Here is a 14,767-nt window from a genome sequence, read left to right as displayed (position 1 = left end):
TATATATGTCTATGTATAAATTTATATTAAATATTTTTCGAATCTTATGTTGGATTTTTTAAAAAATTTAATTGATGAATTTTATATATTTTGGAAAGAAAATATTATGAATGAAATGTTGAAATAATGAAATATTTTAAATATTTCTGTGTAATTTAAATGAATATATATGTATATAAATATATGTAAATATTATAAAATTTTTAATTACATGAATAATACGATTCAATTTAGAAATATAATAGTTTGTAAATATTTTTCTGTAATCCAAATATGCCAAATATGAAGAATTATAATTTGAAAAGATATAATTTTTTAAAACAATTTATTTTCCGATTTTCACAAAATTTTTGTTTAGAAACCAAGTTTTGGCGGGATTTTACTAAAAATGACAAAAAGAAAATTAAATAAATATTAGAAAGGGAATGCTGAAATCAAAGAATAATGAAAATAATCATGTGTAATTTTACATGTATATATATATGTATATAAATAGTTGCAAATGTTATGAAATTTTTAATTACATGAATATTGCAATTTAATTATGAAATTTTTTATTTTCGTTTTTAGCAACACATTTTTGTCAGAATTTTGCCAAAATGACAAAAATTCTACTTATATTTATGTATGTTTAATTATATGAATATTTTGATTTAATTTCGTAATCAAGATATGAAATGCTTTATATTTTTGTTAAACCTAAGTTATTCTATATTTTTCTTAATTTTTAGATTTTGTTGTATTTAAGAATGACCGAGAAGTTAGTAGTGATTTTTTATAGTTTTAATTAAGGTAATGATTTTGTATGCTTCTAATTCGCAATTATAGATAGTGATTTTTTATAGTTTTAATTATAGTTATGATTTTGTATAGTTTTTTTTATACAAAATTAAAAATTAAAATATTATGAAATTTTTCATTACGTAATATTTTGATTAAGCCTGAAATTTAAATTTTTGAAAATCCTCCATAATCAAAATATGCCAAATATAGAATAATTGATTTAATATAATTTTAAAAAGTATGATTTTTTAAAACTATTTTTTCCCATTTTTGTTCTGAAAATTTTTATTTCCGAATCTTCTGTTGGATTTTATTTTAAATATTTATTTTTTATTTTTAATTTTTTTTAAAAGCAAATATTATAAAAAAGAATGCTGAAATTAGGGAATAATGTAAATAATGTTGTGTAATTTTAATTGGATATATATATATATATATATATATATATATATATATATATGCAAATATTATGGAATGTTTTGTTATATTAATATTGTGATTTAATTTAGTAATTAAAATCTGAAATTTTTTCTATTTTTTACGGGTTTAGAAATAATTAGTTATTTTTTTATAGTTTTTATTTTATTTAAAAATTATATATAAAGACAAAGATTACGTAAATATACATAAATATTGTTTGGAAAAAAAATATTGTAAATATATGTATATGTATATGTATATGTATATGTATATAAAAGATGCAAAGATTATGGAAGTTTTAATTTATATATATGTATATATAAATATGCAAAGATTATGCAATTTTTAATTAACTTAATATTGCAATTTAAGTATGAAATTTTTTATTTCCGTTTTTGGCAATATAGTTTTGGCGGGAATTTGCTAAAAATGGCAAAAACTCAGTTATTATATATATATAGATTTTTTAGCTGAATCTTGTAAAAAAAACAAAAAAAAAAAAACAAATAGCTGAATAATAATTTGGGAAACTTTATTTTTTTTATTGTAATGTTATCATTTTGTTATTGGTCTTTTATATTATCAAATTTTAATTTTGTATTTTTTTTCATTTTTTTTCATTGTTTATTTAGAGTGTTGACGTGACATCATACACATGAGTATTACATTAATTCTATGTCACCGTCAAATCGGAAAAAAAATTATTAAAATGAAAAAAAGAAAAAGATAACATATATATTAAAACTAAATTTTGATGACATGGAGGATTAAAATGACAAAGGGTCAAATATGTAAGACTCAAAAATCAATTTTCTCCAATCCAATTTAATTTTCGTATTTCTTGAGATAATTATCATTATTTCAGTTTCCATAATTGTTTCTATTATATATATATTTAATGATAAAAAAACCCCGTTAATTTTCATTGCGTAATAAGTAAATCTTCGACAGTCATCATAATTTATAAATCAAGCTAGTGAGTTAAATCATATTGGACAAGAGAAATGCTACATGTATACATTGATTTATACATTGGGTTACACACTACATATGAAATTACAAAATTATCCCTCTAATTGATTTGAAAAAAATCTTTCCAAAATAAATTAAAGATATTTATGTAATTTCAAGTTCAACGTGTAACCCAACGTGTAACCCTCCGAGCAGGGACGGAGCCAGGAAAATCAGATAGGGGAGCGAGATCATGGTTCGTAGTTGCGGTCGCAGAGAGTGTCGCGGAAACTGTCGTTCCAATTTCATTGGAATTTCACGGAACGGTCACGGTTATCGTCACGAGATCTTTTTATAATAAAAATATAAATAATTATATAATTTGCTAAAATTTTAATTGAAAAAATTACTTAAAACGTTTTGCGACGGCCGCGAAATCCGTGAAATCGTCGTTTCGTTTCGCGGCGTTCGCGACGATATTTTAAATAAAAACAGTGTTATATTAATCAATCGTTTTCATCCGGAAGGACAGTTCCACTCGTTATGTGACCGTTTTTTCAAACCATGAGCAAGATGAACAAACACATATATTTCGAGAAAAAAATAATTATTGAACAAAATATTACTTCAACACAATAAAAATCGTCAAACAAAAAATAAATAACTTAGATAAAAATAAAAAACTTCAATGTACAATTTTTATTTTTATTTCTTTTAACTTTTTAATCTTTATTTAAGAAATATATTTTAATTTTATTGGGAAAAATAAATCAAAAAATTTGGGCAACTTCCCCCCACCCCCACCATGCTCCACCGACTCCCTCTACCCCTACGGCCCTATACCTTGTTCACCTTAAAAATTGAGGGGGGCGGCTGCCCCCACTGCCCCCTTTGGCTCCGTCTCTGCCTTCGTGTACACGTAGCATCATCCATTGAACAAACTACGTAGGACAGACTCACCCATAAAAAAGGAGAAAATTGCATATATCACCCTTGTGAAATCCCGTGCTAGCTAATAACCCCCAGTGAAAATTTTTTAAGCTAATAACCCCTTGTGATTCTAAATTTGTAGCATACACACCCCTTCTGGCTAAAAAATGACGAAAATGCCCTCGACTTTTATGAACTATTTAATTTATTATTTATTTTATGTAGGGGTATTTTTGTCATTTTTTAGCTGAAAAGGGTGTGTATGCTACAAATCTAGAATCAAAGGGGTTATTAGCTTAAAAAATTTTTACAGGGGGTTATTAGCTAACACAGAATTTCACAACGGTGATATATGCAATTTCAAAAAAAAAAATGATCATTAATCAAGAATGAGCATGTTCAATTATTCTACTCACTTGAACGACCTCTTGAAATGAAAATAAAAATAAAAAGATTTAGCCTACTAATCCAAAAACTTGTAAGTCAATAAAGGCATGTATTATGTGGGATAATTTGATCGAAAAACTAGCGGAGCAATGTGTTTGGTGGGAAAATGATTTGAAAGTGTTGAATAATTTTTTCCCAACGTCGTCTTCTTCTTCTTCAGTCTTCGCTGTCTTTCAGACTGTCACCATAAAAAGGCTTCAACTTGTATCATGAATCTCCCCCATATTAATATCCACACCATAAATACACAATATTCAAGAGCAACACGTAAATAACAACGTGATGGGTATTTCACAAGAAGCACTGTGTGCCATAATCGCAGCCTTTGCGCTGTTTTTTTGCGTATGGAGAGCGGCGAATTGGGTGTGGTTGAGGCCCAAGAAGCTGGAGAATCTGCTCAGGAAGCAGGGTTTCCATGGGAACCCATACAGATTCCTCTATGGGGACTTTAAAGAATTGCGGAAGATGGTTGAAGAAGCAATATCAAAGCCCATCAATGTGGATGATGATATAAAGCCCAGGGTCATTCCATTTCCTCTCAAAACAATCACAAAATATGGTATTCACGGCCTCTGCATTTGCATTTCTTTTTCTTGAATTTTTTGTGTTCTAGAAAGTTAATTTGAAGGGCCGTTGATGTTTATATATATTGAATAAAATGCATAGTTTTAGTTTTGAGCTTAATTATAAAAATTTACTACTCAATATATATCTTGAATTAGGTTGGAGCAGAAGATATTATCCTAAGATCGATGAGGTAGCATTTGCTTATTTAATAAAAATATCTTGTATTAAAATTGGATTATTTTCCAGCCATCTGTTAAAGTAAGATTTCAGTTGTAGTGTGATAATTAGCTATATATGGTTTTTGGTGAAGTGACACGCATTCAATCAAACTAACAATTGCTGTCAAAGAGGAGGTGTGATCGTTAGGAGGGAGTTAGTGGGGACTAATAATTTGTTCTTAAGGACGATTGAAACGTGATACTTGGACTGATCGAAACGTGATACTTGGATTGCTATCGGGTGGATTTAAGAAAGTGTTGAGTAAAGCTGTTATGTCAGCATTAGCTTTGGTAAAACAAATGCACATTTTTCTGTAAGCATGCTAGAATTTTCAAGTGGTTTGATTTCAGTATTCATGCCTTGCTTGCAGGAAACGAGTCGTTTTTTTGGCTTGGGCCAAAGCCTGTGGTTATTGTCACAGATCCTGTACTTGTAAAAGAAGTAATGTCGAAGCATAGTCTATACCAGAAGCCCAAAAACGGGAATCCTCTGGCCAGGCTACTTGCGCAAGGATTAGTGAGCTATGAGGCAGATAAATGGGCGAAACATAGAAAACTCATCAATCCTGCTTTCCATCTCGACAAGTTGAAGGTTTTCTTTTTTGGATCACTCTCTTTATATGCTGATTCCATTCCCAGTTCACGATAGAAAACTTAGGCGAATGATTTGTATGTGATCTCAAATTGAGACTTGGACTGTATATGTTGATGCTTCTTTTTTTGTTTGAGCAGCTGATGATTCCGGCCTTCTATTTGAGCTGTGATGAAGTTTTGAGCAGATGGGATAAAATCATGTCACCAGATGGATCTTGCGAGGTGGACGTGTGGCCTCATCTACAAAGTTTATCGAGTGATGCAATATCAAGAACCGCATTTGGTAGTAGCTATGAAGAAGGGAGAAGAATATTCCAACTTCAAAAAGAACTGATCCAGCACACATTAAAGGTTCTCCAATCTGTATACATACCTGGGTGGAGGTAACAAATAATTAAGATAATTGGTGGTAACTGCTACATCTCTATATATATAATAATTTCTTAAGACATCGAATTATCCAAGTTGATGCAGCCTGAGTGAAATTCAACACGAAACTGTTGTCAAGAATTGAACCAGCATATATCTTCTTTAGTTTAGTTTGATAAGATGTGAATCTTGCTACACTTTCATTTTTTCTCAGGTTTGTGCCTACTAGAAGGCACAGAAGAATGAAACAGATTGAAAAAGAAGTTCAGTTTTCGATAAGGAGTATTTTAAGTAAAAGGGTTGAGGCAATGAAAGCAGGGGAGACGCGACACGAAGACTTATTAGGCATATTGTTGGAATCCAATTTCCATGAAATCGAACAAAGTGGTGACAAGAGTCATGGAATGACCATCGATGAAGTCGTAGAAGAGTGCAAACTGTTTTATTTTGCTGGACAGGAGACTACTTCTATTTTACTCGTGTGGACGATGATCTTATTGAGTAAACATCCCGAGTGGCAAACCAGAGCTCGCGAAGAGGTTTCGCGTGTCTTTGGGAACCAATCTCCAGGATTTGATGGGTTGAATCACCTGAAAATCGTGCGTGGTTCTCAATTCGACATTTGCATGATTTATTCAATCGTACGTACAATTAGTCCAATGTTTGTCTTAGCATCTCTTGTTTGTAATTTTATCCGGCCTGCAGGTTACCATGATTTTGTACGAGGTAATGAGGCTTTACCCACCTGTAGTTGATCTTACTCGAAAGGCTACGGAAGAAACGAAACTAGGCGAATTTACGATCCCGGAAGGGATGCTTTTGTCGATGCCAATAATGTTATTGCATCACGAGCCCAAGATTTGGGGGGACGACGCTTTGGAGTTCAATCCGGAAAGATTCAATGATGGAGTGTCCAAGGCACAAAAAGGCCAAGGCATATTCTTCCCATTCGGTTGGGGACCTCGAGTTTGCGTTGGACAAAATTTCGCAATGTTAGAGGCGAAAATGGCGATGGCCATGATTCTACGACGATACTCTTTTGAGCTTTCAGCATCCTATACGCACGCTCCTCAGGGATTTGTGATTCTTCAGCCTCAACATGGTGCTCACTTGGTTCTGAAAAAGCGTATTATGGAGTAAAATAAATGTGTTAATAAAACCTTGTACCGTGTGGCTATTGTGAAGTGAGAAGGCAAGAAGCTATATTATATGTATACTGAAATGAATAAATATGGTATAAAGATGTATTCAGTGTAAACTAAGAAATATTTTTTAGATAAAAATTCTCAGCAGGTGATATCACCTTATTAAGCCGTGAAAATATTTATTGAGATGGTAAATGAAAATTCTAATGCTTCTTTGTAATCTTGAAAAAAAAAAAAAAAAAAATCAGTCTATGTAACCTTAAAAAAAAATATCAGAGTTTCTATTATCGGGAAAAAAAATTATTTGGATGAGATAGAAGTTATCATATTTTGTTTTTAACTGTTTAGTTTTTTTATTGAAGTGTTATATTTTACGGTCAATTTCAAACTTCGATCACAATTATTCGGTTTCGAATTATCTATTGAAGTGAGAACATTATGTCTTTCAGTTTTATTTTTTTTTAACGATTTGTGGTTTATAATCGACGTTTTTCTTGTAGTGTATTTCATTCTGTATACATTGGGTTTACTTTATTTTTTAGCTAACAACTTTAAAGTAAAAACATATGTTATATATTTGTTGGAAAAACATTTTTAAAAAAAATTTACATAGATTTTTGTTATATACGTAGGACAGATTGCGTTTTACTCAAATCTATAGTTGGTAGTAATGGTGCAACTCAAATATTTATAGTTCAAACGCTATGTTTCGATTGTTCTAACAAGGAGATAATTATCACACTCAATTATTGTGCTTGCAACCAATGTGAATCGAAGTCATGATCTTGAATTTTATACCAATTGTATGATCGAACGTTTATCACTTTTCCAAAAATTATAGTTAATGGTAAGAGTACGACTCAAATATTTTTAACTTAGCAGTAGTGCTTCGATTACTCTATCCAACATAGACAATTATTGCACCTCAACATAAGCAATATTTGTTAAATATTGATAATTTTACTGTTAGATTTGTAAGTTAAAACAATAATTTCTTTGAAAAAAAATGATTTTTTGGTTCATTAACTCGTACAATTTTGATTTTTAGTCAATTGGTTTGTCAAATTTTAGTTTGGTTAACTAACTTTTAATTTTCGACTATTGCTAGTTCAATTGTTGACGTGACATCTGACAAGTCAATAATTTTCGATATCACGCCATCATTTTTATGTCATATCAGCATTTTCCACTGCCAAATAAGCATTTTTAAGGGTCACGTTAGTAATTAGATCAAAATAGCTGAAAATTAAAATTTAGCGTACCAAAAACAAACTTTCAAAACTTAGTGGATGATATCATAACCTAAAATTAAACAAGTTAGTGAAAAAATAATAATTTTACTTTACTTAAAAGTTTTATTTGGAGATAAAATTTGATCTTCTATGAACCTAGTATATCTAAAGCACATATTGTGTTTATGTCTGATAAAAACATGTTATCCATATGAATTGTTTTGATTCTCAACCATCTTGCTCATGCATAATTCAAATTTTTTTGTGTGTATTTTTTTTCTAGCCTACTGAATAAATTTGTTTCTATGGCTTTGATGATCAAATCTAATATACATTGCATAATAATTTAGTATTATTGAAATAATCAATGTTCTGACAAATACAATACATAAAATAAGATTTTTTTCTTATATAAACCCTGGTATATTAAAATATTAACAAATTTATGTTAGGAATATTTAATTTAATCATATAATTAATTATTTAATTAATGATATACATATCTGTTTCATAAGTTCATCATACTCTTATTTTAAAATCTGACATATTAATATGTGGTAAATCTCAAATTTTTATTTTTATTTTTTGAAAATCAAATCCATTTAGTATCCAACCATCAATCTAAATTTTTATTTGTTCAAATATTGTAATATTTTTCTCAGATAACTCTCATAGTTAATAATTTTCATGGTGGTGCATTATTTCAAATTATATTTTTCTCCCTATTCAAGATTATAAGTCATAGTCATCGCTAGAAATATTATATATATATATATATATATATATATATATATATATATATATATATATATTGTTGAACCTACAATCAATTATAAAAATGCAGATAATAATTCTATGTCTAATCTCATTATCTCTTGTCTTTCAACAATTAATTCAATCCAAGATACTTTATGTTGAAAAATGAAATATCTAGGTTTTGGTGTTTGACAAACTAATCCGATGGAAGTCAACAAAGCAGGAAACACAAAACTGATAAAGAGCTAAACTGAGTTGACCAATGACCTAAACCGAAGATACATTGAAGGGCCGGAATGTAATCTTCAAGAAAAGAAAATATCTTTATTAAAGAAAGCGTTAAATTGAGTCTTCAAAGAAAAAGGGGTAAACTGATCACATGAGAACTTGTACTAAACTGTTGACAGACGAAGCTACTAAACTGATCAATAGCAAGAACGTCTCACTCATCACATCAGTTTACCACCACGACTTGAAGTGGATAAAGTTTTCCATACAAGGCTGACAACTCAAAGCTACCTATAGGAAGTCAGCATACTATTGTCAGATAATGTTGAAAAAAAGACAATCCAACGGTAAATGATTTGAATCCGTTAGAGAAAGATTATAAATACAAGATCGGAAAGAAAGACGAAGAGAGATAGAGGTGATAACAAGAAAATTTCCAGTGGGCAAAACAATCAAGAACAACAATTGTGGTAGTCAACTGCTCGAGCAAACACATAAAGGATTATTTTGATCGAGTGTAGGATCCTTCCGTGCCAAGTTCTATCGAGTTATAAACTCTCTAATATATCAATTAAGTGTTCTGTGAAAAACACTATTATTGTGATAAGAAGCAGTCTAGGGTTGTGTTCTTGGTCTAGAAGTTCTGGGATAGGCTGTATGTCTAAGTCCTAGTCCTGGATCGGGCTTTTACAAATTGCTTTTAACTGTCAAAGTCTTCTAGAGTTAATCTTTCCGAGGTGAAAGAATGGGTGACGTAGGAGTAATTGAAATCTCCGAACATCCATAAACATCTCTTATGTTTCCTAACTTTCAGTTTACCATTTCCACACACTCACGAAGCTGATTAATCATTTGAATCATGTTCTAATCTGTTGATTGGCATTTTCTGCACATCCTTTGTTTGTCAATCAACATCGACACACGAAAAAGAAAGAACTTTTTTGGCTAATCTCAACTGAACTCAAGCTATAATATCTAGAAGGGTAAAATTCTACAGTAATACCCTCCCAAACCGATCCTAACAAGTGGCATCAGAGAGAGATTCTTTCTCGTTTCTGAACGCATTCAAATGTCTACATTTGGGGATCTCGCCAAAAGCCTTTGGAACACCACCATGGAAAACTGCACTGCCAAAACCATAAAAACTTGTTCTACTGCTAAGAACATTTGGCAGCAGATAATCAAAATAGGCGAAGACGGGATAAAAGCTGATGAGAGCAAGAGTAAATTGATTGACACTATTACTGAATCGTGCAACTCAGATAAACTGGAAAATTTTGTAAAGAAAAAAAAAGAGTTTTTTTATGGCTCATAGTTAGCGGAGCTCTTTCCAAAAGAAGGAACGAGAGCCCGATCTGCAAAGTACAAGTATACAAGTTTTTGATTTTGACTCTGAAAAATTCACATGAGAAGAGTTAGCTGAAGCACTACATGATATGACGAATGAATATCAACGACTCTGTTTAGTACTTGAAGAAGTTAAAACTCAGTAAAATAATGAAGTGGATTGCTCAACCGAACCAGATTGGGAAATGTCAGTTGAAAAGCTCAGCTAGAAGAATAAATTACAAAACTCAGAACGAAAAATGAAGAGTTACAAGTCGAAAGTATAAGTCACTAGTACTTCTAAATGAACTACAAGAGTCACATAAGCCAAATGAAGACAAAACTGGTCTAGGGCTCAGTGGCATAAACTGCAAGTCTGCTATGGTTGAAAAACAATCTAGACAAGAAATGAACAAAGGAAAGTATATTTATTTCATCAAGTCCAGTTTAGAAGATACACAAGGAGAGCTGATTCGACAGAACGAGAAAACTATTAGAAAATACAGCAATGTTAAAAAAATTGAAGTTGGATATATGCCAGAGAATTCTCATAAACAAGATTGCAAATCAAGTCAAACTAAGCACATCTGAACAACAGAACATCACAACTACAAAACCTACCAATGACAATATTCAAAGTGTAATAGAAGAATTCACTACAAAGGCAGGTTAAAAGCTCACACTAACTGTCCAAAAAATTCACGAACACATTATTCACGATCAAATGCATATTGTTTCACAAGCACACAATGCACAAATCCCAAATCTTGTGGGATCCATCCAAAAATCGATCAGTTAAAGTGATTCAGGTATCGATTCCTAAAGGTTTAATCACTTGAGGACCCACGAAAAATGGGTACCATAGTCGAGTTCGATTTTGTGTTTGAAGGAAATAGAAGACATATGACCATTTTAGCACATATTAGCTAAACTGACAGTTCAACCCGAACATTAGGAAAAAATCCAGTCTACCTCAGCCAAATTGATCAACTGATCAAATATCAGTTCAGAAGAAAAGTCTCGAAGTGAGGGGGAATGTCAGTTGCGATAGCTCAACTGATGACAACCTCAACTGAATCTCTAGAACAGACTAAGCCATCTTTTCTTAAAAATCTTATTTATTTATTTACTTACTTTTTGCATCTCATTTGGTTGAAGAGATAAACTGAAATATCTTGATAAGTTATTTACCGCATTCTTTAAAGATTTTAAGTTATTGATTTATTTTATATATTTATTAGTTTTTAGAAAGAAAAAGTTAACATAAGTACATAAATTAAAAAGGAGCAAACAAAAATCCTCAAGCAAAATACATAAATTTTCATTTAAAATTCACCCCTTGCTATTTCAATCTTCCATACTGCAACTTATTCATAAAATCCCATTTTTGACAAATTACATGATTTTTTATTTGTATTTTTTTTATTAAATATTTAAATATAAAAAAATATTTATATTATAATATTTTTATAAATACAATAAATTATATTTTAGTTCGGTATATTATGATTTATTGATGAATTATAATTTTATTTATATAAATATTAATATTATAAATAGATAAAAGAGAAAAACGTCATTTTATTATATATTTATAAGTATTTTTTAATATATATTATTTTTGAATATATAATTTATCGATTGTTATATACATATAAATGTGTGTGTGAATTAATTAATATTTATAATATTTTCGTACAATGAGTACGATCTCTTTTTTTAATATAAATTTTAAATAATATAAATTTATACTTATAATTGTAATCAAAAAAATAATTTTGAAAATAAAATATGTATCTATTTGAATTTAACAATAAAAATATTGGACTTTAAAATAATATAAGTAAAAGGTAAAATTGATTTTATAATTTGATCATGTACCAATTAAATCATTTTCAATAATTCATTTACCAATTTGACATTTTATTAATAGGTCGTGTATCAAAATAAAATTTACTCATTAAATTATATAAATCACAAAATAGTTCCAACACGTTAATCATCCGCCATGGCTTAAGTCACTAGTTGAACTTTGGATGGCAAGCGTCGGTTTCAATGAGAATTAATTACTAAGCATTTGATTTTGGTAATAAATTTTGTATGTCATTATAATTATACTATTATATATATACTCTCAAAAAAAATTTATATTATGTATAAAAATAAATATGAATTATATGATACAATATGTAAGTAAAAGAAATTATAAAGACATTGTATTATATTATATTGAGTAAGTCTCTGTTGACGTCTCACGTATATCTATACTTACAAAAAATTAAAATTTTTGTCACCAAAAATAGTACTTTATCATGGCTCAACCAACAAGGATGGATTCAAGCATTTGTCATATGGGATTGGTGAGTTTAAGGATACTACACTTTGGCTATCTTAGAAGAAGGCCCAAAATCTCTCTCGCTATGTTAATGAAGAGAAAAAATAGTTACTTTGTCATGTAGGAGTAGGTCTCCTGTGAGACGGTCTCACAAATGAGACGGGTCAACCCTACCCATATTTGCAATAAAAAGTAATACTTTTGGCATAAAAAGTAATATTTTTTCATGAATTACCCAAATAAGAGATCCGTCTCACAAAAATGACCCATGAGACCGTCTCATAGGAGTTTTTGTCGTCATATAGACCTGTGAGAGGTCGTGCAACTAAAGACCATAACAAGGTTAAACCATTCCAGAGAACATGTTCATCAAAGAGAAACGTAGTAAAGAACTCGAACGAAAGATGATTCAATTAAAAGATCTGTCTCGTAAAATATAACCATGACGAACCAACAGTAGGGGCTAGACTGGGCTACCCTTTGTGACGTCCCGTATTTTAAAACATTTAATAAAAGAGTTGTGGAAAAAGAGTGATAAAATTTTTTTTTTAGTTCAAATAATACAGGGAGTGCATCACACCAACTCCAAAAGAGTTTAAAATATAAATTTATAACAATAAAACTCGTGACTGAACGTTCACGAAGTCAAAAAAATACCGATGCAACCCTACAACGAATACCTTCTAAAATACGGCACGTCAAAACCTACTACTAATATTTAAATGGGATAAGGGAATGTGAGTTACTATAAAGTATAAACAAACTACTACATCAAATACATTTAAAATAATCGAGGAACTTTCATAACAAATATCAAACTAAAATGAACATTTAAAAGACAAAACACTTGAAATCCTCAAAACTCATCTTTAAAAGACTGACAATGAAAATAATAAAATCATTACTTTTAAACATCCAACCAACACGCCTCAAATTGCGTTATAAAATTTCTTTTCTTGACTTGCACGTTAAAAACATATCAATATCATACTTAAAATACTCGTAAAAATATACTCTATCACATCGTTCGTAGGTTAGCCTCGTCCCGCGAGTCCAAAATCAAACTCGACCTGAAATCATTAACTTAATCGAGAACGTTAAAATAAAATATGCGTAAACATGAAATCATATAGACTAACCATAATTTAAAATATTTAAAGAATATAAACCATTAAATCGAGCATAATCAATTAAATCATGGATAATAAAATGAAATAACTTAAAAAAATTATTTAACAAATTAAAAATATTTAAATGACAAAAGGATTTAAATCATAATCAATCAAATGGAATAGATTAAAGCTCATTAAAAATTTCTTTGGAAATCATGAATAATACAATAAATAACTTAAATCTATTAAAATTCATTAAATAAATCGTGAATGGACTTATGAATTTTTTTGGGTATTACAATCTACCCTCCTTAAAAGAATTTCGTCCTCGAAATTCGATTGATCAATCTCTAAAATCATAAGTTTTTCTCAATTTAATCCATACAATCTCATACTTACATGTCTAATTCCAATATCAGTGCCTGATAAATCAACAATCTGCTTGCGCACAATGATAAACAAAATATTATATCATCCTAATTTGCAATTCTAATCTTATCAAATCAAAACATATCTGTTCGAATTGGCTACGAATATACTTGAAGATGTAATTTAGATCGAAACATATATTTTCAAGTCGGTTGTTAATCTGCTTTAGGACTTAATTCAGATCACCAAAATCCACAATATCTTTAGACACGTGATTCCTACTCCAATGGTAGCTAAAGGTCAAATAAAACGATAACAAAACAGCTTGTTTTATTCTCCCTTCACCTTATAAATACGATCGCTCAAACTTATTTTTAATCACACTCAACTTATTCTTTCTCTCACAAGTTATTTCTCCAAGATCTCGAAGAAGAAGATGGGATTTGCAATATTACTCTTTGAAACTATTATGATTTTCCTAATCACGAGCCTTATATTTATCGGTGAATATCCATCACACGTCTTTTATTTGTTCTTACATATGCTTCTACTCTTTGTTCTTCCTTTATATTGTATTGCCATAATAATAGAGCTTAGTTAAACCCAATCAAATTCTCAAATTCATCCATTAAAACTTAGCATTCAAAATATTAATTTTGAAAATAAGCTTGTTCCAGCAAACTTAACCTTGAAAATTCCAAAAGTAATTTCACATGTCAACAAATTTTCGTGTCACAGCGTAATCTTAAATCATTCTTCTTATAGTCCAAAGAAACAATCACCAAGAACATTATTTGTCAACGAATTGATTCTATACAACAAGAGTATCCCAACAGAAAATCACTTATCAAATTACATTTCTCATGGTGCAAGTATAACATCCAACAAAAATAATCTTAACTTTAATGTCCAAAGAAGAAAATTTTCAAAAAAAAAATCATGTGCCCTACGAAATCTTTTAATCCAAATAATAGTATTCCAAGTA

At 29.8% G+C, this 14,767-nt stretch overlaps 1 protein-coding gene across 1 annotated transcript; it reads left to right on the top strand.

The window, feature by feature from the left end:
- The first annotated feature begins 3,688 nt into the window (after positions 1-3,688).
- On the top strand, positions 3,689-6,586 carry LOC140884000 (cytochrome P450 CYP72A219-like). Its single transcript, XM_073290659.1, has 5 exons — positions 3,689-4,090; positions 4,688-4,908; positions 5,049-5,293; positions 5,494-5,878; positions 5,985-6,586. The coding sequence occupies exons 1-5, from the start codon at positions 3,814-3,816 to the stop codon at positions 6,417-6,419; spliced, it is 1,563 nt and encodes a 520-aa protein (XP_073146760.1). The 5' UTR covers positions 3,689-3,813; the 3' UTR covers positions 6,420-6,586.
- The last annotated feature ends 8,181 nt before the right edge of the window (positions 6,587-14,767 follow it).

This window comes from Henckelia pumila, chromosome 2 (genome assembly GCF_033568475.1).
Source record: "Henckelia pumila isolate YLH828 chromosome 2, ASM3356847v2, whole genome shotgun sequence".
Taxonomy (NCBI): Eukaryota; Viridiplantae; Streptophyta; class Magnoliopsida; order Lamiales; family Gesneriaceae; genus Henckelia; species Henckelia pumila.
The sequence above is the reverse complement of the archived record's forward strand: the minus strand, read 5'-3'. Positions and strand labels throughout refer to the sequence as shown.